This window comes from Bradysia coprophila, unplaced genomic scaffold (genome assembly GCF_014529535.1).
Source record: "Bradysia coprophila strain Holo2 unplaced genomic scaffold, BU_Bcop_v1 contig_138, whole genome shotgun sequence".
NCBI lineage: Eukaryota > Metazoa > Arthropoda > Insecta > Diptera > Sciaridae > Bradysia > Bradysia coprophila.
In genome coordinates this window covers 1,169,119-1,196,461 of record NW_023503409.1, presented here as the reverse complement: position 1 = coordinate 1,196,461, position 27,343 = coordinate 1,169,119, and the positions used below count along the sequence as shown (strand labels likewise).

General features: G+C 36.9%; 2 protein-coding genes and 1 long non-coding RNA gene across 4 annotated transcripts; 1 reads left to right on the top strand and 2 right to left on the bottom strand.

The window, feature by feature from the left end:
• Window positions 1-398: 398 nt before the first annotated feature.
• On the bottom strand, window positions 399-4,444 carry LOC119073299 (tyrosine-protein kinase transmembrane receptor Ror2). Of its 2 annotated transcripts, XR_005087026.1 has the most exons (7): window positions 3,960-4,444; window positions 3,618-3,897; window positions 3,216-3,458; window positions 2,797-3,156; window positions 2,340-2,705; window positions 1,651-2,274; window positions 399-1,593 (listed from the first exon to the last, which is right to left on the bottom strand). XR_005087026.1 is itself a non-coding variant. In XM_037178681.1 (6 exons), exons 1-6 carry the CDS (start codon window positions 4,218-4,220, stop codon window positions 1,838-1,840), a joined length of 1,947 nt encoding a protein of 648 aa, XP_037034576.1. In that variant the 5' UTR covers window positions 4,221-4,444; the 3' UTR covers window positions 399-1,837. The 2 variants fall into 2 exon arrangements, 1 of the variants encoding a protein (XP_037034576.1); XM_037178681.1 differs by having other exon boundaries at window positions 399-2,274.
• Window positions 4,445-9,677: 5,233 nt separating this feature from the next.
• LOC119073298 lies at window positions 9,678-10,268 on the top strand. The gene is made up of 2 exons (XR_005087025.1): window positions 9,678-9,851; window positions 9,900-10,268. It is a non-coding gene; the product is annotated as an uncharacterized LOC119073298 (long non-coding RNA).
• Window positions 10,269-20,412: 10,144 nt separating this feature from the next.
• Window positions 20,413-23,006, bottom strand: LOC119073268 (farnesoate epoxidase-like). The gene is made up of 9 exons (XM_037178648.1): window positions 22,801-23,006; window positions 22,608-22,745; window positions 22,393-22,503; window positions 21,919-22,340; window positions 21,742-21,865; window positions 21,182-21,365; window positions 20,960-21,077; window positions 20,747-20,900; window positions 20,413-20,690 (listed from the first exon to the last, which is right to left on the bottom strand). Exons 1-9 carry the CDS (start codon window positions 22,886-22,888, stop codon window positions 20,509-20,511), a joined length of 1,521 nt encoding a protein of 506 aa, XP_037034543.1. The 5' UTR covers window positions 22,889-23,006; the 3' UTR covers window positions 20,413-20,508.
• Between the last annotated feature and the right edge of the window lie 4,337 nt (window positions 23,007-27,343).

Below are 27,343 nucleotides of genomic sequence, written 5' to 3'. Positions count from 1 at the left end.
AAACTATAATTCAACTAAATCTAATATTTGGTTCTAAGCAAAGAAAAAACGCTATACCTGATGCGAGGCTGCCTGATTACAGAGTAGATCTATTTCGTTTTATTTATTTATTCATTTAAAACGTTTTTTTCTCAGACTCAATCAACAAGATAATTTGGTCAGTTTATTTAGTCAATGAATCCGAAATAGCATGAATGATGGATGAATACTGCGCGCATTACCACTGTAATGCAGGGCTTTATGTTCGTGAACATATTTACCGCAAATTTTCGTGACTTTATGTGACGACTTTTCTTAATTTTTGAAAAACTCAGCGATCGCATGAATTCAACAAAATATGCGAAAATATTTTCACGAATAGCTCTGCTGTTGACGGATAATATTTTAGTTCTATTTACGGTTCGGTTGGTGTAAATTACACAATACTGTTCTCTATATCTTATAAGGCTGCATGACGTGTATATCACAGTGCGTAAATATTACGTATTACACACTCAATGGTACACACTTAATGAACTTATTGTTTCGACGATAGTGAAATTCAAAAAGTCACATTTGGAGCGCAGTTCCGTAAATTCTTTTCCTAGTAATTAAATAACTAGCTTATGAGACCACGAGCAACTTCGAACTTACGCATCAAAGCGCGTTTTTAATTATATTGAGTACAATTTAACGTGAAGCGATTTGAAGCTACCATAGAAGAGGAGTTGAGAATTAAGTCGGTTTTAATAGTTCCAGTTTATAAGTCATACCTTCGCCGAAAATATAATCAACTTAAATTTGGTTATGACTAAGTTGAGTATTTTTAGGACTCAACGTTCTTTGCGTTTTAACCTGTCACAGACTATCTGATCTATTACTTCGTTTGATTGAAGATTTTCAGAAATTGATTTCAGAAATCTTTTACTCCATTTGTTTTGAACATGTTCTTTGCTATACAATACCAAGCTTGTCGTTTCTTATTACTGTCGCTGTCGATAACAGATGACAGCCGTCTGTAACAGGTTAATTACATTTTCAAACTGCACCAGGGCATTTTCTCTCTGGATTTTCTATAATCAAATTTTTGTGTCCTAATTTACCACTAGTAAATGTTCCTAACTTTTCTTCACTAAAATCCTCAGTATAACTCGGCCAGAAGTAAACAGAATTCGATGAGTATACAGTTAAATATCAGAAGTCGCAGTTTTTAATCTTGCAATTTAGACGAAAACTTTCAAAATTTAAATTTCATTGGTACAAAACGGCCCAAAGACGGTATATGCACACACAAAAAATTGAAAAGGCCAGATAGATTGAACCGTTCTTTCACCGGGCACTCCATAACAAACCACAGATGTCTTTGAAGATTTTTGAGGAGCTCATTTCAAAGGTATAATGACTTTCACTACCGAGTGGAACGGAAACAAACAGACATAGCAGAAAGAGCCATCGTCAAAGACACCCATGATCGTAATGGAAACATTTTATGAATACATGGTATGGTATCCATGTTGTTTACATCAGGGCCTATTGCCAAGAAATTTTTTTTCCGCGTTGGTTTGTTAACTGTCACGTCATTTTTCCTAGGAAGTATTGAGACATTCAAGAGAGCTAATAGAACGTTTACATTTTAGAAGTAATATAGGGGAAATAGAGTTAAAATCATACCTTCGAATTGAATTCCTGTTTGAAACAGCGAACATCAAGCATTTGTATGACTGATTTAAGGACCAAAAATCGTTTCGAGTTACTCCGTGAATATTGCCGATCAAAATGCGTAAATTATGTAACAAACACACAGAAGAGTTGGGAAAATAGTTCCAAACACAGAACACACGCGCCCGAATTAAGTCACTTAACGATACGATTTATGCTCGTAATCACAACGTATTTGCTGAATTGCCTGATAGATAACTGAAAAACTCGGCCGATCGACAGGCTTCGGATTCCAACACTTTCGCATCAAATTGTAAACGACCAACGGCGTATTTTCCGGACAGTTCAACATATTTCCATCCTTCACATATTTCACAACTTCTTCGTGTGTCATTCCATAGTATGGTTGCAGTGAAAACGAAAATATTTCCCACATACATACGCCGAACGCCCATACGTCTGATTCTACGGTGTATTTATTGTATAAAATACTCTCCAGTGGCATCCATCGAATCGGTATGGCATCATGTTCATCGCCTTTGTAATAATCCTGCAGGTAGATCTTATGCGACAGTCCGAAGTCAGCAATTTTCACCACCATATTGTCATCAATCAAACAATTGCGCGTGGCCAAATCTGTAAATAATTAAAACGGATCAATGATCTCATTCATCACTGTTATCACAATAAAGGTGTGTTACCTCGATGCACGAATTTTCGTTCGGATAAGTAAACCATACCGGACGCAATTTGTTGGGCAATACACAACAAATCAGGATGACTGAGCTCTATTCTAGGTGTGGTTGAGTGGATGTAAGGCGAACATTTTCGTAGGAAATCGTTTAAATCTCCGCGAGCCATAAACTCGAACAGGAGGCACATTGGTCGACCGACGGCACATACACCCAGTAGTTTAACAATATTCGGATGATCGTATTCGGCCAACAAGGTAGCCTCACGTTCGAAATCTAACTGCATTTCTTGACTAGCATCATCCTTTAACATTTTAACTGCTACCAGGGAAAATTCTTCGCCATTTATCAAGCCCGGTGCATTCGCCTGAAACACTGGCAAAGGAGAAGTTTAAATTAAATTTGTTGTACGCCACAGGGAAATTCAAAATGAAAGGAGAATGGAATCGCGTTTAGGTCTACATACCTCGACCGAATGCACCTTGTCCCAAGTCCTTGATGTAAATTATATTGTTTCGCGGATATTCCAACTTTTCCAATTTCGGATTCAACACAGCACCAGTCTCATGATATGCGGTATTGCTCGGCAATTTGGCAAGATCAATGTTATTCTGATTTTCTTGTGTCGCCGCCGATGTATAACCTCCAGTCATTTGTTGACGATTCCGATTGCAGCGTATGATTTTATAGGCAAGCAATACGAGTAAATGTAGAACGACGATTCCGACAAATCCAATTCCAGAGAGTAATAGTATCATTGAAGGTGTAAAAAATGGTTCCATTGTCATGTCTGTAGTGGTTTCACGGGTCACATCCGATGAATTTGCTGAAATTTCCATTTAGTTAAGTGATTGAAGTACATGGACTCATCAAAACAAAACTTACGACACAATGGAATGTCACATGATTGCCATCGAACCGAATCGTTCATTGTGTAACACCACGGATATGGTTCCTCGCCACCAGCATTACGACAAAAGTTTTCAGCGTCTTGCACTTGCGGGAAGACATTCGGAGGTTGAATGTGTGTGTGAGGAGCCTGTACGTCCCATTTTTGACACGGAATACCAGTTGATGTGACATTAACCGTTCCCATGTAATATCGTCCATTACCCATACGACAGTCATCTGTGCAGAATGTTTAAAGTCACTTTTAGTTCACACACTCACTTCGGAAATTTTATATCAATGAAACGAATGGCGATAATTGAAATGCAGAGTCAGCAATTGCGGTGAATGATGTTATGTCTGTGGTTTATATTCAATTAACCTAAGACGCAAACTTACATGTAATTTCATCCAAATTCATTTCAGTCAGTCCAACATAAGAGCAAATTGGCGGTTTTGCCGATCGATTGTATCTTGGAAGTTCCTCGCAATTTGGAAGTCGAAAGTGTCCTCGAGATTCGTAGAACAAGCCCTTCTCTTTCTTCTCTTCAATCAGTACCCAGTCATTGTAACAAAATTGCTGATGCGTGGCGACACAGTCTTCGTAGCAAAGTGGCAATTTACTTGTCACTCCGTCTTTAATCACACACATCGGAAATGCATAAGCACAAAGCATTTTCTATAAATAAACAAAACATCGGTCAATGCCACCATTGAACATGAACAATGACAATATATTACCTCGGCCGCTATTCTACACAATCCAGACAGTTGGGCTATCAACTCCTTCCACAATTTTCTGGTGATTTTCTCATTTTCCCACCCACTATCCAAAAACTTTGAATACCAAACCTGTGAGCTACTTATAAATTGCTTGCACACCTTTCCATTATACGGAGCACAGTAGCCATCATCGTAATCACCTGCTTGAGTGTTCGCTGAATTATTTACACAAAATATTACGAGGATAACAAATAAATATTTGTATTTGCACAAAGACATTGTATGATTGTTTGGTGTGGCCTGTCAGTAATCGGTTTAGTAAAGAATGTATGAAAGTGGACCACTCTTTTGTTTCAGTTGAATTTAACTTTGATTACATCACTATTTGTCATGGTTTTTCAATGAATTTGTCAGAACTTTATGTTATAAAGATAAAAAACATCTTCATACTTTTTTACTGTTTCAAGACAACAGCCATATTTGTTGATCTGTCAATAGGTGAGACTTTTTGTTTAGTTGGACCAGTTGGACTGGTTCATATTCTGAAGTCGTGCGAGCTGCCGCTGTGAGCTGAGATAGTAGATGACTTCAATTTTATGCTAATTCTGCAGAGTCGACTTGAATCTCCCCAAAACATATCATACATATCAAAAGTTATTTTGACACACGCTACAAATTAGTTACAACGCTTTTATATAGCATTTGTATAGAAACGCTTGCGTACACCCATTTTTTAAAATCTTATTTTGATCTACGGCCCGAGATTGACCTATAACCAAGAAATGTTTAGAAGTTACGAAATCGCACTTTTTCATAGGAACTAACTAACTAACTAGCTAACTAACGTAGCCAATTTGAGGTATGTGAAAATACGAAATTTTGCTTTTTTATACGGAAAAACCAGGACTTTGAAATTCAATATCTCGGCCAATTTTGAAGCTACAGTAACGTGTGATAGCTCGTTGAAGAGCTACTTTACAGATAATAATAGTACATTACATGCTAGTTGGGAAATTTTTATTTTGACGAGTGGGAAGGCAAGGGCTATAATCCCACAAGTCAAAATAAAAATTTCCCAACTATAGCATGCATAATGTTTTACTCGCGAAGGCCCCGGTAAACGAGTTTTAACGTTAGTGTCCGTGAAGGAAAACGAGTTTCCCAAGGGTATAGCGAGTAAATAATTTTTCTGTATACGTGAGAGTGTATTGGTGAGGTGTCATATGAATCGGTCGAGCGGGAAAGTAAACGGTCGAGCGGGAAAGTAACGGTTGGGAAGGAAAGCACCAACACACTCTCACTATTACAGAAAAATATCTTTCAAAATACCCCAATACACACGCGGTGTGTATTTCACTCGGGCTTCGCCCTCGTATCCATACACACCTTGTGTGTATTGGGGTATGTTGAAATATACTATTATTTTGTTGTGAATTTCTTTGTCACATAAGCAAAAAACAATTATTTGCTCCATGCATTCATTGTACATTTGATGATCAAAATAAATTAAAAGATTTCCCATACTTGAACCGAAGTTTGGTTTTACAGCTCTTCACGATGCAAGAACGAGCGGTTTTTCCAATTTTCTACTGGATGTACATTTTGAAAATCTGAAATTGTGCAAATGGTTGAGTAGATGGAATCGTTCCTGCTGCATATACTTCAATAGGGGTAACACGATTTCGAAAGTTGATGGTTTCTTTTGAAAAATAGCTTACCGAAATCGGACGCGTTTTCCAGTGGAATTGTTTATATGTTTTATATACCCAGAAAGGTATTCGACCCTAGAAGCCAAAACCACTTTTTAAAAAATTCTTCGAAGCTTGTGTGGCTAGTCTGAGGTGATCAAAAACCGAAAACTTATACTTTTCTTACAGAAATTTCTCGAGGTACGCTAGTTAAGTTTATTGATTGGTTGAAAGAGTAGAAAGAGGAAATTCAGTCGGAAAATCTGGATGCAATTACTGCTGAATTGACCAAAATCGGAATGCGACAATTTAAAGCTCTACAGAATAACGTAAAAACTAGCAAGCGAAAAGCTGAAGAAAAGCTGGCTTTTGAGCTGGTCAAATACGATTAAAGTAAAAGATGATTGTGAGATGAATATTTTGGATAAACTTTAACTGACAATTAAGGGATAAATCAAATTTTGCAGGAAAATTTATTTTGAGAGGCTTGTAACAAGGATATGTGTTTACCTTGTAGCTACTCGGTAGTTCATTTCTTCTCGAAAATACACTGAGAAGGCCGTGACCGATTCTTGCCCAAAACGATTCGTGCAAAGGATTTTAGGAAGGGAAGGGCCATAGTTTACATTATGTTCCATCTGAAGAAGTTGTTGCTGATGCAGGCGATTCAGTCTGCTCACTTCGTGTGCCAAAGGTAATGTATGTGATCAAATCAAAACCAAAAATCCTAAGGATTGTTACATTATTACACTCGATCGATTAACTATTGTTTACTCTAAATACCATTCTGAAATAATGACGAGCGTAATGAACTCGTTTTTACAGTTCATGGAAACTAACAAGAGCCAATTTATAAATGCCAACGTCGATGGATCTCAATTGGTTGATGTTTCTAATCATTGTACACCACCCCTATTGCCAATCGGTACGCGCATAATATACAGATTGTGTGCTAAGTTTTTGTCAGAAGTATACACATTGTTTAAACGCCAATAGGAATTGTGCACATTTTGTACGCGAAAACTAAACATATTGTACACATGAAATCGAATGTGTGCACAATTTGCGCACTAATGTCTAAGTCTGAATTATTTTCATTTTTAAAAATTAGGATGGATATTTACATGGTGAAGTTATATTTAATCATTCTCAAGTTAATTCGGCATAAAGGCCGGAAATCACTTTGGATGAAGAGACGAAGTTCTGAAGTTATAACTGGGTGTTGCTTATGAAAATTAAAAGAGGTTTGAATTCAAATGTAAAAATTTATTTATATTCCTCCACTTTTACCATCTTCTACATAAATTGGGTAAAGCGCTTTGAAATTGGACACGTTCATGTCAATTTCCCAGAATTTTCCATCGATTTCCATCACATCGAATTGAATTGGGTGTCCGAATTCGTAAGAGGTTTTAAATATATTAAATCGAGTTGTATCCACCTCATCGTACACTGAGGTTAGATACCTAAATGGTCTGCCAGTTAATAGAACATTGGTGCCATTCCGACGTATTTCCACCAATTTTACGGGCACACCCGACTTTAGCAGTACAAGATTCTGTCCAACCTCTTTCGTTCTAAATTTAAGGTCGTAGAATTTCAGATTAGAGAAACAGTCGTTTTCAAGACGATCGCTTATTTCAATGTCCATGGTTTTGTCGTTGATTTTGTATTGCGGTGCATTGTAGATTTCTATAATACGGTTCGTCACTTGCGTCAGCGGTTTCACAGTTCCTTTAACAAAATCTTTTACTGTCCGATTATACGACTCATACTGAAAAGTCGAAAAATTGTCCCACGGCCCATATCGGTCGACGAATTTTTTCATGTGACAAAGCGAATGCACAACATGCACAACATGGCATGGATGATAAAATGCAGCAAATTCTTGAATAAACATACGCATCAGTGTATCTGCTTCGCTGTAGTACTGTTCAAACCGTTTATGAGCAAAAATCGTTGACGCAATGTGCAACTTCAGAAAATTGCTATAAAGTTCTTCGTCGATCACGCCTTTCAGCAGCATTGGTCCGACGTACAGTAAGTACTGTCTGAATTCGGTTCCTTTCATTGTTCCAAGACATTCGATAAAAGAACGTAACGAACGCTGAAATTCCTTTGGTCTGGTTTTTTGAAATTGATCGACACGATCTTTGATTGTTGTATGGTCTCTCGAGCAGAGCATCTTGGGTGTATCACGTAAGAATTTTAAAATCCAATATGTGACACCCAGCAACACAGAGTGAAGGTAGTCATGTGGAAACGCGTCAATCATGTCTATTGGAAGCAATTCCAAAACCGAATCCATGTGGTGATAGTCGTCATATTTGCGTTCGCGAAAGTCTTGGTCAGTGCGAAGTGGTGCATCCAACTCGAGAAAAGCGATTCTGTTGTTAATATTGTCACCTTCCGTTACACACACATCGCACCCGAAATATCCATTCACACCCTTCACCGCTTTGCATCCGCATCGAGCTGGCGCATCGAGGACAAAGTTCAAAATTTGGGGCATTATTACCACTCCGTCGATGTCGAAACCGTTTTCGATAATATCATTTAATTCCATGACAAATGCCCATAAAAATTCATTGAAGTTGTCCATCTTTTTTTTGCCATAGTACACACCAATAACTTTTGGTACTAAACGTCGCTTTAGTAGTTCGTGGCGTATGTTCATCATGATCACCCAAAAGCCGTCCGTCGAACTTCTTTTAATAGACAATCCATCCACGAAGAACTGCATGAGAATGTTAGTAACGAGATTGGAGGTCGTAGTACCTGCCTCTAATATCAGCCGACGTAATGACTCCCGTACACCAACATGAATGTATGATCCAGGCGAAATTACTTCTGGAACTGGCACTTGTGGAGTTTTCAAAAGCGTTCGGTAGTCAGTAGGAATGTCGACGCCAAATTTGAGCTTCATGTAGTGTAGCAATATATTAGACGCTTTGCGCTTCGCACCGGTTGAAGTGATCCACCATGCCATAAATTGCCTTGTAGATAATTTCAAATAATCTGGCGTTGTTCGATCCCTTTTGAATTTACTGATACGAATCATGAAATCTGGTGAATGTGGGCTGGTCATTTGTATAACATCTTCACTATCACACATCATTTTTTTGGCTGCACGCAGCAAATTGTGGGATGATCTTTTCTTAACGTTAGCCATTTTCAAAGTGCCGATAAATAGGTTTACTCGTGATGACAATATTATTTGTTGGAATGCTACTTAGATCAATGAATGAGTGGAACGTTACTTACACCAATGATAAGCAAAATGAATGTACAAATCAGGTATGGCCGATTATTCAAAATCGGTCGATTTTATAACATAAAAATGATTAAGTTAGACGTTTTAAAAATTGCTGTGTCCTCCGCGATGACATTCGACCATACCTAGGAAGTTTATATTCATTGGTGATAAGTAGGTACTTCATTCCCGCCGTAATATAAGTGCGCTTCTGAATTTGAATTTTGGGTGAATCAGTGGATGAACAAATGAATTAAAAAATAAATTTCAACGCACTCTGATATGAGAATATCGTGAAATCACTCAACTACGACGCTGCGTTTGATTTGTGGTTGCCACTTCAAGTTAATCTTCAGCGGACTCATGGCGTGCATCATATGAAATTTTGTGTATAAACAGACAGACCTCCCGGCTGAAAATACTAAAATGCGGCCAAGTATTGAACAAATTCTACAATACGGATACAAAACTTTACTTCCAAGTTTTTGAGTAAACCATTCATATTGTTGATATTGTTCATATTGTACCTCAGCTGTGCATCTATTGCAGGAAGCACCAATTTCACCATTAGTCTTATTAGCTAAAGTGTTATAATCATTACCGGCGAGTTCGAATTTGTAATACTGCTTTCGAGTATATGTATTGTATGGTAGACAGGGTAAATAATCGATTTTATTATAGAGATTTCTCCGATAGATGTCGTCGTGGCTGTTTTTCATTTAATGTTTGTCACAATTTTGTTTACATCACGTTTTGGCATCAGTTAAAAATTGTTGTCTCTGAGATAAGTTTACCTATGCGTTCAATGGACGCTGCAGGTATTATAAATGAAAATGCAATCCTTTTTAAAATTCGTGTTTTAATTATCCAAGAAAAACAATTTATTCCGTTTGCAAGAGTTTTTGAGAAGTAAAAAAATGTAAATTTTTTCCTGACCTGTGGTGAATGAGTAACAAAATTAGGAAAGAGGTAGATTCATGGTTTAAAAAAAAAATGAGATAAAAAGATTAATTTTAGTGGTTCCGTCGGTGTTGTCGGGAGCGATCCTTCTTGCGATTGGTGCGTTGCTGCTTTTTCTTATCGTCAGCGTTTTTGTATTGTTTGGATCGCCCCCATACAATTCGCAGTGCTGTATGGGCATCTTCTTGTGTGATGAATTTGTGGCACAAACGGTATCCAGCTCTCATTACATCTAACAAGAACTGGTACACACGTTTATACTTGCCCATTAAAGTCGTGCCAGACTTTTCTTTTAGAGTCAATTCACATCTAACCTCCATAGATACGAACCGACTCAAATATTTTGTCATCGTAACATTGTGCGTCGATCGTTTGCTGGGTGTACAGAAATCCCGCTCATGCATGATCTGTTAAGTGACCAAAAAAGCTGTGCATTAGTCGGGTATTATAAACGCCTATAATGTTTATGTGAAACAGGGCCTATTATCATCCTAAAGTGATATTTTATCAAATTTCCTCATGTTTTGAAACCCATGGCGGCCATATTGTTACATAAACGAAAATGAAAAATGTTTGTTGTGATTGGTGACATCAGTTCGGTTTAAGCTAGGGAAACTATGTTAGTCCCTAAAAATTACCAAAAAAAAATGTTTTTCAGTAGTGTAAACAATGTGCAGGAGAAAGATTTCAAACTTTGGCTTTGTCTCTTAATCATTTTTTATGAGATTCGATTCAATTAATGATTATAAAGGAATAATTATAGGCCCTGTCACAGAACATTTTCTCTTGCTCTTAAATTGGTTGAATGTAAATAATTATTATGATTTTCGACGAAAAATAAATATGTCAATGATTGAATTTACAACGCTTTTTGTTCTATCAACGCACTCCAAGTAAAAGTGATCTCTCAAAATTCGACTATACAGCTGCCAAATACAGTACTATGTTGTATGGAATTGTTTTTTAAAGTGTTTTATAATTGATGACACACTGTCCAGTTTCAGTGCCCTATTAAGAGTACCACTCATGCTTGAAGTGCGTTGGTTCTATTGATTTTTCACCAGATTTTTATATTGTATCACGGTTTGTAGTCGAGATTGAGATTTTTAATTTAACATGTTAGAAATGTTGAGAAATGCGAAAATTGGTAGAAGCTAACTTCTCAATCAAGAATATTAAATAACTGTTTGAAAGTAAATTTTTTTCACTCACCAAAAATCTCTTGTAACGTCGATTTTTCAGGTCTTTCCTAAATGCGTCCAACTCGATCAAATTTGTTATCGGAAATTTTGGTTCGTCGAACTCGTCCATTTCATCTTCACTTTCCATGTCAATCAACTCGTTATTCGAAGAACCATCCTTTTGCACGTTATAATTTTTTGCGTTGACCAGATCGCCAATCATTATAAAGGTTTTGTTGAGTGTGACTTCCATTCTTATCAATCGTCGTTCATTTTCGTTCTGACGTTGCTCGCACTTTTCTAGAAGCTTCATCAGCCGATCCACTCTGGGGCTTGAGTTGTCAGATCTTGACGCAATATTGCTTGATTGCGGCTGATTTTCACGTAACTGGCATCGGCTCGCTGAAGATGGTTGGTTTGAGTGTTCGATAATTTCCAGTGAAGAACTTGATCGGGAGCGGGGTGACGAGTATTTTGTATGCTTTCTTGAATTTGAACGTCCATCTTCGGGCACCACTGATGTTGTCAGTTGTTTCGATTGTACATTTAAGTTCAGACTTTCAGCTCCCAATTGTTTCTTGGAATTCTCTCGTAAATTGGTTTGTCGTGATCGAGCACTCTGTGAACGCGATCGGTAATTCTCAGAACGTGATCGGGAACTCCCAGAACGCGATCGAAAGCTCTCAGAACGTGATCGAGAACTCCCAGAACGCGATCGAGAACTCCCAGAACGCGATCGAGCTCCCCCAGAACGCGATCGAGATACCTCAGAACGTGATCGAGATGCCACAGAACGCGATCGAGGTCGCACAGAACGCGATCGAGGTCGCACAGAACGCGATTGAGAACCCCCTGATCGTGATCGAAAACTCCCAGATCGTGATAGAGAACTTCCAGATCGTGATAGAGAACTCCCAGATCGTGAAATAGAACTCTCGGGGGTTTTATTCCGCGAACAAGCAACTTTAGAGCCCTGCAAGCTGCGACTCTGCGAATTTGATGTGCTGGATTCCGAATGGTCAGTAGAGCCAGAATTGCCGACCACTTTTTCGACTGAAGTTTTTGTTGCCGCATTTGTGTTGTGTTTTGAATCCGATATTTTCCGAATCTGCGATGTATCAGTTCGACCCTTTGATTTAGTAGGCAGTTTCTGTTGTTTCGACTGTTTCGATGAACTTTTTTCTCTGACTGTTGACAAACTATGAGCCGCTCCTCCATCTTCATCATCTTCATGAAGGTCATTAATATCAGAAGCATTCGTTAGCTCAGATCGAGTACTGTTCGACTCGCTGATATTTTTATCCCCTGCATTATCTTTCGCAGCTGGTTTAGTAAAAAGATTTTCGAAGCTTTTTTTGCCTTGCAACGCCAACACAGGATGTTTACGACGGTAATCATCAGCTTTAATTCGGTCTTCTGCACTGCTTGTATTATATTTCTGTGAACACTTGTCTCGGACGACCTTGTATGCGGATGCATAACTCGCTGAAAATTCAGCATGTTTATTTCAGAATTTGACAAATTTGAATAATATGACTTACCGTGCCCCCCACTTACAACTTTGCACTCGTAAATATTCCAGTCATCATCCGGTCGTGCACAATTTACTGCAGCTATCATCAGACTTTTAGATGTTGTTTTAGGAGGCCAATAACAAAATGTTTTGGTATCGTCTGTAAACCACGAATCTGGAACAGCCTCGAAGACGCGGTCATAGTTCTCTTCTTCTACAAACTCTATCACTGAAAACGCATTAACTATGTACCGTCCATGCTTCTTATTTGTTTGTTGTTTTGCCATTTTCGGAATTGGTAATAAAATGAAAACTTAAATGCCGAATGTATCGATCGAAGATATTTTTTTATGGTATTTACAACGTTGGTATGTACAATGACTTAAACATTGAAAGTTTACTACGATGATTCAACAAACTATTTCAAAAATCAGTCAAAATTTGGCAGTGTTTTTCAGTAAACATTAGTTATTTACATAACAAGTGATAAAAAGTTGCAAATTAGAGTTTTCGTTGAAATTTTGTTGATCCGAGGCGAAGCCGAGGTCAATAAACACACGAAAACGAGACTTTTCAATTTTTATCCTGAGTTATGTAATGGATTTTACATTCGCCTTCCATCGAAAATACGAATTTAAATCGAATTCGCATATTTAGAAAATGTCAAAATGTTCACCGCTAACACATAAACAAATTTGTAATCTCTAGGGATGAAATATTGGAATTTGTAATCTCTAGGGATGAAATATTGGAAATTGTTAACCTAGAGTTAACAAACTGGAAAGCGCCGTGTATATGATACAAATCGATCATAATTGTAGTAGACATAGCAAACTGAGAGACTTCTCTCTCTTCAAAAACGAATGCTGTCAAGAATCGTTGTCGTGTTGTTGCAATATTTTTGTGTGCTATTGAAGTGATCGACATATTTTGTGTTTGTTTGGTGCTTAGTTTTCGATTAAATTGATAATTTTTGGTGTTTTTCGTGATTTTCGATGAAAGGCGAATGTAAAAGCCATTAAATGACTCGGGTCGAAAAAGATTTTTAAAAATTCTCGGTGTATGTGTGAGCCTCGAGGGTATTGTAACATTCGAATGCGATTGTGAACCTCGGTAAACCTCGGTTCACAAACACGCATTCTCATGTTACAATACCCTCTCAGCTCACACATACACCTCGAATTTTTAAAAATCGTTTTTCGACCCATGTGATTTAAATAACTATTACATGCCTTTGAAAACTAAACCAAATTTCTTGTTTTCCACTAATAAGCCACTTGCATATGTTAGTATGGTGTGGCTGTTTTAAAAATTTCCGTATAGTAGCGCCACCGTGCATTTAGGCAGTAAATTTTATTTCTACAACACGACCATACCCTCCTAATATAAACTTCCTGGTGCTCTCAACTTTCTAGAATTTTTTTTTTTAGGTTTTCGGTAAACCTATTTATTGTGTAAACGTATTAGCTCAATTCCCGTCAGAATCGATCGTTAAATTTATTGTAGCTCCAACACTACTTTTTGATCGGATAAATTTGAATTACAATTGTTAAATTTAGTAGCGCTGACAAGAATTGGGCTAATAATTTCTTATGCTATGCACCGGTTTAGTTGCTTCCATATCATCATGTTGGATATATAAAAATAGAGTTGCAATCGATCTACTGTGCGATCAGTATAAATATGATATGCATGTATGTCAAAAGTTACACACTCGGTCTATACATACGTACATGCATATCATAGTTATACTGATCGCAAATTTGATCGATTTTTCTGAAATTTATGAACTAATGAGGTATTTCAGTTGAGATTATCTTAGTGCATTTGATAAGGACCAAAACGTTTACACTTTGCGTAGAGATAAATTGGTTTGTAACTCCTAATTTTTTTTTTCGGGAATGCTGAGGAGGGAGCTCTTCTACCTTATAGTCTTTTCAAGAAAATCTCCCTCCTTAACGCACTGAAAAAAAGTTGTTTTAAGAGATACGAATTAATTTATCTGTACCCAAAATGTAAACGTTCGATGATTTTTTATGTGCTAAAATGTGATTAGAATCCAATGCTGAAAAATAAATTGTTATTTTTTGGTCTTTACAAAGCTTCGGCCTTTATAAACAAAACTATCTTCAATATAAAATAATCTGAGGCGCAGCTATTAAATGTAATTGATACTGGAATCGATATTACAAATTTGATTTTCTATGAGCTTTTTAACTTTGCAAATCTGGAACACATTGAAGTTAATTGCGGCTTGTCAACTTTCGGCACCCTGGGCTTTACTTAAATCGTCGAGGAATGCCTCCAAATAAATTTCTAAAAATCTAGAATTCCGTTTTGGATTTTTAGAAATTTATTTGGAGGCATTCCTCGACGATTTAAGTAAAGTCCAGGGTAGTGCCAAAAGTTGACAAGCCGCACATAACTTCAACATGGACCAGGTTATGGTCCCATATATCGCACAGATGTAAGGGACCATAACCTGGCCTTAAGAACGATTATTCAATTAAGGATTAAAATTTTAAAAGAATGTTTTAGTTTAGATGCTGTTGAAATTCGGACATAATTCATTTTCAAGGGTAAAAATTGTTTGTACTCGCCTATGCTATTTCATAATGTAAAATAAATCATTCTAATTTTTGAAAATTAAAATAATTCCGACTTAGAAATTAGTGCGCAAATTGTGCACACATACAATATCATGTGTACAATATGTTTAGTTTTTGCGTACAAAATGTGCACAATTTCTATTGGCGCTTAAACAATGTGTATACTTCTGACAAAAACTTAGCACACAATCTGTATATTATGCGCGTACCGATTGGCAATAGGGCACCAGTTTTGTTGAAATACACAGATCCTGAAGCGGAATTTATGTAAGTAACAAAAAAAGTTTCGCTTTAATTTAGAATTCTCATTAAAAAGACGGTCGCTCTTTTATATTGTAGCCATATGCTGTTATATTGTTTAATTTTCTGCTCAATCTGCCTGGGACCGAAGAGCTCATGTACGGCCTAATTGCTCTTCGAGACATCGTAACGAAGGATGTAAAAGACGAAGATTCCCGCTTTGCTATGACGTTGTCGGTACACTTAACAAAGATGCGAATGGCAGATGCTACTTATTACGAGCATGTAACAAATATTGAGGAAGTTGCAGACCCTGACGTAAATTCATGGCGACAGTTAGCATACAAAGTTTTGGCACATCAAGGGGTAGGTTCTACACCGAGTGTCAATTTTAGTTGTATCAATTCATATCAGTTTTGGCTTCATCCCATTTGTAAAATTTGGGTACCTGATCATTGTGTGAATTCGCACCTAACGTCGGAAAAGTTATTTACAAATTCGTGTTTTTTTTTTCAGATTCAGCGTAGCATAAACGATTTGTTGAGGCGGTCTTTTGGGCAAGAGTCTAGTAATCGGGTGGCGACAACAAATGTTTTACCGATAGCAGTCAAAATCGTTCATACTAACGAACCGGACATACGAGGCTTTGCTGGCATCAATACCATATATATCAATTTTGGTCACTTCAATGTGGTGCGAACACTCATTAATGGTTATAAACTTCCCGATACAGTAAAATCAAATCTTCTACTCATCGATATTGTGACTTGTGCTATACACGAATATGCGCACGTAAGGGCTCGGCAAGTATGTTGTTACATGTACATATGTGCTGAAGTATTGTAAACGTTCGAACTGAACTCTGCATGTGCTTTTAGATAACCAATGACTTAAACCACACAACACCGAATGCTATACTTAGTACAATCGAAGAAGCAGATCTGGAATTCGGCAGAGTGACTGAACGAATGTTCTTCGGAACACACATAAATTGGAGGAAATCGTTTGAGCAGAAAACTGTGTCGGCCGAGTTCATTGTAAAATTTTTGGAGTCCTTTCAAAACAAGCTCGTGTTGCGGCTCGTAGCGGGCCAAAATTAATGTATCGTGGTGGTGGTGGCGCGTATATCTCGTATATTCAAGATACACAAATCGAATAGGAGTAACGAACTTTTTTAAGCTGCGTTTATACCAGCAAAACAGAAACTGTGATAAACCGACTCTCTTCGTCATATACATTCAACATAAGACTCTTTGTGTGCAGGGGGCGGGGAAATTTGTAGGGAAATTCATTTCAAAATGTCCGCGGTATGAAATGCATGGAATGATTTAACAAATGTGTAAAATTGATATATAGGGGACAGATCTTGTCTTAAATCGTCTCCTATCATCAATTTAATCGTTGTGAACGAATTAGTTTTCAAGCTACACATTTTTAAGTCTTTATTTAATAAAATTTTTCTTATTTGAAATCACACAAAACACAAAAACTTTTTTCAATTATGTGAAACATACTTTTTCCACACATACATAAACAATAGAGATCAAAACGGCGACAAAAATCTCTTGAATTTTTGTTCATAGTGACATAGGAAGGAAGAATAGAAAAACTGAAATTAAAGAAATGGGAAAGTTTGATAGAGTAGGATAGAAGGTAAAGAAACAAAGAACAAAAAGTGAAAAGATAAACGAACGCTACTCACATTTATGCCTATGGTGAACTAATTCTCTATGCGTCTTATCATATCAAAATCCAATGATTCCCATCTCGTCTTGAATGTTTACCTCAGATCTTCGAGGACTGTCAGAATTTTTTTCATTTTTAGTGTCGAGTGAAGCAGATTTGATGGGAATGTACGCTGGACTCCGAGAATCGTTTTGATGATTTTATTCTGTGTCCGTTGGAGATTGTACAAATTCGTTTGATTAGTCGCGATCCAAACCGGTGCTGCGTACGTGATCTTTGGTCGGATCATCGACTTGTACAGGATTAATTTGTTCGCTCGTGAAAATTTTGATCGGTTTTTAGCCCCGTACGAAGTACGAAGGGGCTTATAGGATTACGATGCCGTGTGTAATTGATGGAATTCGAAGCAGACGGTAAGGGCAAAGTGTTTGCCTATGTTCATAGATGACGAATCCGCAATAAAAATTTGGGCCGTCTGTCCGTCTGTCCGTCACGTCGATATCTTGAGTAAATCAAATCCGATTTCAAAAATTTTTTTTTCCTGAAAGATAGTCAAAATAGTGAGGCTAAGTTCGAAGATGGGCATATTCGGGTCGGCCCTTCGTGAGTTAGGGCCACCTAAGTGATTTAAGGTCTTTTGGTGATATTTATGGCAAAATAAACGATGGAAATGTAAATGACACGGCAAATGATAGGTATTGTCAATACCAATCCAGGAAAAAAAAGTTTTTTAAAATCGGGTGAGTGGACCGTGAGTTAGGGCCTTAGAAGTGAAAAGCTACTAGGGCCCTATGCGTATTTTACATAGAACTCAAGTAAATTTCATTCGTTTTTCGTAATTTTTGTGTCATTTGGAAGGTAATCAAAGGCCGAATAGAATGTTGTTGAAAAAAAAAAATTAAATTTGGGTCATCGGACTAAGGCCGCTACTAGGGCCCTATGCGTATTTTACATACAACTCGAGTAAATTTCATCCGTTTTTCGTAATCTTTGTTTCATTTGAAAGATAATCGAACACCGAATAGAATGTTGTTGAAAAAAAAAATTAAATTTGGGTCCTTGGACTAAGGCCGCTACTAGGGCCCTATGTGTATTTTACATATAACTCGAGCAAATTTCATCCGTTTTTCGTAATTTTTGTTTCATTTGGAAGGTAATCAAAGGCCGAATAGAATGTTGTTGAAAAAAAATTAAATTTGGGTCCTCGGACTAAGGCCGCTACTAGGGCCTTATGTGTATTTTACATATAACTCGAGCAAATTTCATCCGTTTTCCGTATTTTTTGTTTCATTTGGAAGGTAATCAAAGGCCGAATAGAATGTACTTGAAAAAAAAGATTAAATTTGGATCCTCGGACTGAGGCCGAAACTAGGCCCTATCTGTATTTATACTCAATAAATTAAAATTTTAGGGCTATTTGAAATTTTTGTTTTATTTGAAAGGAACGTCGTGCGGGGCTTCGTAATTGCGCTATGCGCAATTTCTAAGATGTACACATTACATAATAATTTTACATTAACTACTTTAACCGGCGCATAGGCTTACGGTCAAAATAGGGTGACAGACGCACTAGGGTCACGTACGCAATAGATATACGGGTTTGTACGGGGCTCAGTCGCAGCAAACGCTCCGACTGTTCTGATGGCTCGTTTAAAGTTAGTTCCTTTTATTGTGAATGCCGAATTTGTAAGAAAGTCAAGTTGGATGTCTTTTGGATTTTCTTTTTAAATTCAGCAAATGATTTATTCATTCCAAAACGCCTAAAACGTTTCAAAATGATCTGTTCATTCCGAAACGTCTAAAAAAACGTTTCAAAATGATCTGTTCATTTCGAAACGCCTCAAAATAGATATGTTCATTCCGAAACGTCTAAAAAAACGTTTTAAAATGGGATCGGCTGGGCCTGTTCAAGCCAAAAAAATCCCAAAGTCAGTTCGTCACCGTAGAGGAATTTGAAACGTTTCGAGAGTTGTACCAAAAGGAAAAGCATAGACGCGAAGCGAATGTAGATGAAGAAGACGAAGAATGAATTCAATAAAAGTTTGGAGGTGGCGTTAGTGGTAACTCTGGTTATTTTGTTTAAGTCGCTGGAACGGAGAATGTATGCCTCGAACCTTTCAGCAACGTAAGTAACACTATGCCATAGTGACTAAGACTAATGATTGTAGATGAGGTCAATCCCCTAGTCGATATTCAAGATGTTAATACCGGTGAGTATTTTCGGAAAACGGATTCTTTTCTAAAACATCCGACCGAAATCGACGCTTGTGTGACTAGTTCGAGGTGATCAAAAACCGAAAAGATGCCCTTTTCTCCAGTTATACGAGCCGTACAGGGTCGTACAATTTCAAATATTTGCCACAATTGGCCATAAAGGCAATGACTTTGTAAAAGTGAACAGCTCAAATTCAAAATCAAGTATGACTTGACTTGACTTGTGTATCGTAATACACCAAAGCAATGAAAGTAAATAGATAGGTATGGCCAAACGTTCAAATTTGTTCTAGCCGGAGCACATACGGATTTGCATGGCGCCACCTCAAACGAACTCATTTCTATTGGAAATTTGCACTAGAAATGAGTTCGTTTGAGGTGGCGCCATGCAAATCCGTATGTGCTCCGACTTGTATGGACTGGCCATACCTACTTATCTACTTTCATTGCACCAAAGCACCTAGCAGGGTAATAGAGGTTTTTACACGTCAAATAGAGTAGTATTTTGGTACCAATAATACCATTAGCAGCCTTAATGGTAATTTTGCAATAAGGTATGGAAATATTCGCATACTTCGATTAGAATACTACTTTATTTATTACCCTGCTAGGTGCTTTGCCTTTTCACATCGAAATAAGATTAGTGAAAGAAAGTAATCTTCGATGAACCAAAACGATTTTTTTTTAATGAAATCTTATGTTAAATTAATGTAATAACTGAAGGTTCACTGATATTCACACGAATCGTCTGAAATCATAATAATTTTAATTCATAATTTTTCATCTGAACTTTGCTGAACTCTTCATTTCTTCGCAAGTTTTAAAGATTCAGTCTTTTAAAGACGAGTTAAAAGAATCGAAAAATATCATAGGCTTTTGGAAGATTTGCAGTCGGGTTTAGCTTTTAAAAATTTAACTATTCTATTTCGAAAATTTTTGTAATGACATTTCTAAATGTGTATCTTATATTTTCTAACAAACGACGTTTACGTCTGCTATAAAACGCGTTGAAAAGATTTTTTGCTTGGGTTGATCAAAAATGAAACTCGCTTGGCTCTGGTCGCAAAGTTACCACTCATTTCAATACAAATATCTGAATGAAAATAAGAATGCTATCAATTGTTCTTCTTTTATTTATTTTTTACAAAACTGATTATATACATTTTCGAGCGGTGTCGTGGAATAATTTTAAAATCTAATTCCAAACACATTTTATTCATTAGTTACAGTTCAGGTGTAATCTTCATGCAATACTTGCGAGGACCTATGCAGAACACAGAATCTGGATTTTCCTTTGATGGCTCCCGACCAGGTATGGCTTCAAATTTAAAATTGATAATTAGTGCTCCCAAGAAAACGAAAAGCGAATCAATCGCTAGAGACTCTCCGAAACAAATTCTAGGTCCTGTGGAAGTGGAATAATGAAATTATTAAATTCGAATGTACATCGGTGTACATCACCAGTGCCCATTACGGAATTCAATATTCGTTCGGATTTAGGTATGTCAATGTCTCCATTTTCCTGTAAAAACCGATCTGGTCTGAAAATTCCGGGATCGGTCCAATATTTTTCATCGTTGTACATAGCGTACAAATTGTAGAATAGAATTGAGCCCTGCCCAGATAAAAAGAAATTAAATAAAAAGACGTAAGAATAAGGCGACACTGACTAACCTTAGGAATTGTGTATTCCCTTATCTCAATATCTTGTGTGTTAAATCTCGGAAGGGGTAGAGGAATAACATTTCCCACACGGAGAGTTTCGAGCACCGTCGCTTTCAAATATGGTAATCTAAAACATTTGATATTTGTTAGTAACCTTTCTAGGAAGAAACACAACTTATCATTGAATTTGGCCATCGCCTAATTCAATGCCAACTTACTAATTTTTCTTACTTTTTTAACTCAAGCGACTGTAAGTCTTCGGTTCGTTTCATATTTTTCGCGAGAATATCATGACGAAGTTGTCGTTGCACATCCGGATTTTGTACCAGAAATAATACAGCCCATGCCAGAAACGTTCCTGTTGTTTCCAGACCAGCAAGAAATAAATCTTCCAGAATTATTTCCAATTGTTCATCTGTTTAATATGAAATCGGTACAGTGTTCTCAGAAATGTTGGTCAAGGATTACACAGTTAACAAAAAGAGCCAAGTTCACATCAATTTAGTTTTTATGTACATTTGCTAAATCAATAAAGTTGTGTAATTATTCCTTCACAGGCAGCTTCATATCAGTTATTATCGAATCTGTTAATTTTCTGATCACATTTACAGAAGGGTCATCCATAAATGACGTCCAGCGGTTTTCGTGTTTTCTCGATACTATCCAGACTAATAACGTGACACTCTACACTCTCCATCTCATTTGACGTCATTTATGAAATGTCCCATATCATTCTAAACTCTGAAGATAACATATGATAGAGCTTTCTGTAAAAGTTTCGTAGCAATTACTTGTAAAAATCGTTTTTGCATCTCCACGATGGTCTTCAATTTTGTCCATAAAAACTTCAATAAAAGATGTTGGTTCTGACTGTAGCCGTTGGCTCCGCTTTTCTTTCGCATCATTAATAAGCATCTAAATAGCAATGTAATGAAAATTAGATCAAATTATTCCATTTACGCAATCACTTTTGTGAAATCGTGGATTTCTTTATGAAGTTTCAAGTGTTCCGGATGGTGAACGTAGTTCGGAAACCAACTTTTTAGGAACGGAAGCACATTGTACGGATTTCGGTGACTGAGAACATCGATGATTTTATGTGCACATTCCATATTCCTTTTTATAAGTTCATCGTTCGGATTGAATTTGTAGCCACCAATCAAATTCCACAGCACATTCACTACATGAATTGAAAATTTGTGTGATTCAACGATGAATATACCCTCAATAGCATCTAGCAATTCGATTTTGATGCCGTCGATTAGCTGACTCGCCGAATCAACCAGTGAGACGTCCATTATTCTAGATTTGCCATAACCAAATTCCTTCAGAACTTTTTTTGTAAGCGTTCTAACGTTTACCCAAGTATCTCCATGAGACCAAAGTATTCCTAACCGAATTATGATCAGAAAACGATGCATACAAAATCATTTTATTCTTACCAAGATTCTTTCCGTAATTTCTATCGAAAACATAGGAAAACTCAAAGCGATGTGAATTGGTGTCTGCTCGTTGAAAAACATTTTTCATTGTTTCAAAAGATGAGATAACCACTAAATTGAAAAACATTATTTTTCCAGTAGCCTAATATCGAGTTCCCACTTGTGAATGGCTGAATTTAAGTCATTAACAAGCTGAGAAAACATTTCAAATTTACCAGCAGTCTGCATGCCAAATCCAAAACTCATAATATCTCCATATTGCTTTGCCAGTTTCGCCAGAGCTATATGCACGTATTCCGAATCAGCTTGATGTAATTGGATAAGACTTCCCAAAATTGGCCATCGAACGGGACCTATGATATCGTATGAATTGAATATTGAGTGGCCAATTCAAATTAGAAAAATCACCTGGTGGTAGACGAGCATTTCGTTTTTTATAGGAAATACAATAAAATAATATGCAAGTCGTAAATGTAAGGAATATCTGGAAAAACATTTTGCCTCTTGATTTGAAAGTAAATCACTCCACTTTGTCTATCGAAGCTTGCGTTGTTATCAAAGCAACTGAAAAATGGTCTATAGCTTTAATCAATTCTCAAAAAATTTTGTTGATAGTTGTGGGGAACGTGCACAAAGTACGAAATTAGTTGGATCGAAAAAAATTCTATGTGCCAAGAAACAAAGAACCTTGACACGACGAAGTAAGATTCAAAGGCTATATGTGTATACTTGCTACGGCTCTTGACCATTATTGGAGAGTAAATTATTTTGATTTGGAACGACAAGTGATTTTCAGTCTTATTCACCAAAGACTTTAGAAATAAGGACGAATATTAAATTGGAGCGCCTTGAATATGAATATGAATATGAAATTCGAACGGTAGGTTAGTAAATTCCAAATCAAAATGTTACGTCAATTTGGAGTTAGAACGATTAATATTGCTGCTTATGGCGTTCCAAGCTCGTTTCAAATTAAGATCGACTGTTTCTTTATTTATTTAAAATACGTCCCCCTGTCGCACTTGAAATAGACCTATCTCTATACGCATAGGTATGCAATTTTTTATGGTGTTACCAGTTCCGTATTCATTATAAATTATTCATTAGATGGATGCTACACTGTTGCGCTGGTCCATTAAGTTATATAAGAAAAAAAAAAACTTGAAGAGAGGTTTAGGTGAAAGAATGTTTTACATCCGATTCGACCAACTAACCGAGCACAAACACAGAACTCCACATTTTCATCATTTCGTAATTAATTCATATTCGAATTGGATGTGATGAAAGTGATAAAAGCAAGAAGTTAAGCAAGTACATTACTTATGAATGGAGTAAATGATGGAAATAGTACTTCCTGTACCATTTCCATCATTTACCCCATTGCCAAGAAAGGTATTTTATTCAAAAACGTGAGGTAAAGCTTTGGCTCCGTGAAGGTAAGTTAAAGTAATTCCATACAACTGTAGGACAATTTGTTTGGCTTGGACTGGTAAGATATTGTATCCCAGGCGTTGTATATAGTTCACGTCCAATATAAACAAATTATCGCACAGAATCGTAAGGTATCATAATCGCGTGCAACGTTGGACACTTTTTGCCTCCTTGACGCACCCACATATTCAAAAGAAAATGAGGCAAATTGTGTTCAAAGTTGTGATAATGTTCAAAATTACACGCGCTGACAACGTACCAATTGACCATTTATATTGAGTCAATGTAGGTACTTACTATGTATGTATATACATACTTTCTGAAGACACCTTAGGGGTGAATGGGATTGACTAGTAATTGTTATAGCTGCAAAGATAACTGACTGTTGATGTCATTTTATTTATAGTTTTACGATAAATTACCGACAAAATCTAACATGGTTTATCAAGGATTTCACATTTTTTTACGTTTCGTATCTGGCGTTACGTTCATAAATCGACTGTAAATCTTATTTTTTTAATCTGTAATCTGTACATGATATAATATGAATAATTTTTTTAAATGCGCAAAAAAAGACTGCTCACAATAATGACGCAGCCTGTAAAAAAGCGATCTTTTCCAAAAAAATATATTAAATTTACAATAAATAAAAATCATCTATTCTATTTTTCGCTAATGTGCCCAAAATGCAGGCGGCGTTTCCACGTTGTATAGCGATTGAAATTCGTTGCAAAAGATAGTCCTTTGATTTAGCCTCACCAGTTGCCTTTTTCATTAATGATCCCAATTTTTCTACAAATTTCTTCGTCTCAGGACCCATGCAACCTAAAGTTTCAAAAGCAAGCGGGGTGAATAAATAATTTTGCTTTAATTTCATATAATGATTATGTTTATGTCTCTCCGCTTTGTCAGCAATTGAGCGTGCTTTCTTTGACGACTCGTTAATATACGATGCAGCCATTGTATCTCTAACAGTAAATCGATTTCTTTCACCGATCGAGTAAAGTATTCATTGTTTTATGTTAAAGTTGTTATGAATCGACAATTTATTCAGTAGTAAGCGTCATATTGTGGAAATGATGATGTATTTCTGGTGTTTTTGTTATTGAATTGTTTTCTATTATAATATATGCAAGAAAACAGACAACCAATATTGTTGTTTAGATTTGACTTATGGATAATTTATTAATATGCTCTCGCTCTGTGATAATTTTGATCAATGAATTTTATTGAACATAATGTCAGTTTATAAGTCCTCAGACTTACATCCAACTACTTAATATGGATACGGAACATGATCCGGGTACATACAAACGTTTCACGTCATTCAGAATAACACCACTTCTCTCACAATAGACAATCGTGTTGTTAAAACACGTAGCTTAACAGAGCTTTCTATTGCTCTTCCCTTTCTCGCAATACTGTTCACGTTAAAGTGATAATAATAGATCGCGGCCTCAGAATACTACAGTGGGCTGAGGACATTGTAGGAATGTCCATCATCACTCATCAGTTACTCCGTAGCTCCCTTCGTAAGGTAGTATATGGTACACTTATATGAGCTTGTCACGAGTAGAACTAGTACCATAACATAATATGAGAACTGGAAACGTATGTACCTACATATTGTGTTATGATTTTTCAGAAAAGCACCACAAATTAAATTGAAGGTTACACACCAAAAACACGGTCCTTTTTAAAAGCAAGTGAAACGAGCCATCAGAACAGTCGGAGCGTTTGCTGCGACTGAGCCCCGTACAAACCCGTATATCTATTGCGTACGTGACCCTAGTGCGTCTGTCACCCTACTTTGACCGTAAGCCTATTGCGCCGGTTAATGTAGTTAAAGTAAAATTATTATGGAATGTGTACATCTTAGAAATTGCGCATAGCGCAATTACGAAGCCCCGTACGACGTTCCTTTCAAATGAAACAAAAATTTCAAATAGCCCTAAAATTTTAATTTATTGAGTATAAATACACATAGGGCCCTAGTACCGGCCTTAGTCCGAGGACCCAAATTTATTTTTTTTTTCAACTACATTCTATTCGGCCTTCGATTACCTTCTAAATTAAACAAAAATTACGACAAACGGATGAAATTTACGCGAGTTGTATGTAAAATACACATAGGGCCCTACTACCAGCCTTAGTCCGAGGACTCAAATTTATTTTTTTTTCAACTACATTCTATTCGGCCTTTGATTACCCTCCAAATGAAACAAAAAATACGGAAAACGGATGAAATTTGCTCGAGTTCTATGTAAAATACACATAGGGCCCTAGTAGCGGCCTTAGTCCGAGGACCCAAATTTATTTTTTTTCAACTACATTCTATTCGGCCTTTGATTACCTTCCAAATGAAACAAAATTTACGAAAAACTGATGAAATTTGCTCGAGTTATATGTAAAATACGCATAGGGCCCTAGTAGCGGCCTTAGTCCGAGCACCCAATTTTTTTTTTTTTTCAACAACATTCTATTCGGCCTTTGATTACCTTCCAAATGACACAAAAATTACGAAAAACGAATGAAATTTACTCGAGTTCAATGTAAAATACACATAGGACCCTAGTAGCTTTTCACTTCTAAGGCCCTAACTCACGGTCCACTCACCCGATTTTAAAAAACTTTTTCCTGGATTGGTATTGACAATACCTATCATTTGCCGTGTCATTTACATTTCCATCGTTTATTTTGCCATAAATATCACCAAAAGACCTTAAATCACTTAGGTGGCCCTAACTCACGAAGGGCCGACCCGAATATGCCCATCTTCGAACTTAGCCTCACTATTTTGACTATCTTTCAGGGAAAAAAAAAATTTTTGAAATCGGATTTGATTTACTCAAGATATCGACGTGACGGACAGACGGACAGACGGACAGACGGACAGACGGACAGACGGACAGACGGACAGACGGACAGACGGACAGACGGACAGATGGACAGACGGACAGACGGACAGACGGACAGACGGCCCAAATTTTTATTGCGGATTCGTCATCTATGAACATAGGCAAACACTTTGCCCTTACCGTCTGCTTCGAATTCCATCAATTACACACGGCATCGTAATCCTATAAGCCCCTTCGTACTTCGTACGGGGCTAAAAACCACGGCAGAGTAAAATAAACCAGGCAGTAGCGGTTCAATTTCGAAACGTTAAATAAGTGACGTAATACACTGTATGAAAATGAACTCAAATGAACACTGACATAAATTGAAAAATTTTATTCGTAAAAATTATAGGGCTACTAGATTATTCAGGTCCCTAGTCAAATCAGCTCTCCTACCTGGTTAACTTTACTCTTTCGTGGAAAAAACACATGACCTTTACGTCATCCATCTTCTTGAATACCAACTTAAAACGGAGTGACTGACAAGACGTGTGGCGTGTTTCAGACATCCAACAGAGATTTACTTATGCCTTGATTGCTAGTGATACGAGGAGTCGTTAAAGCCTGTTCCAGAGAAAATGTCAGTACCGCGTCGTACACCACAGGAACGTATGCTTTAT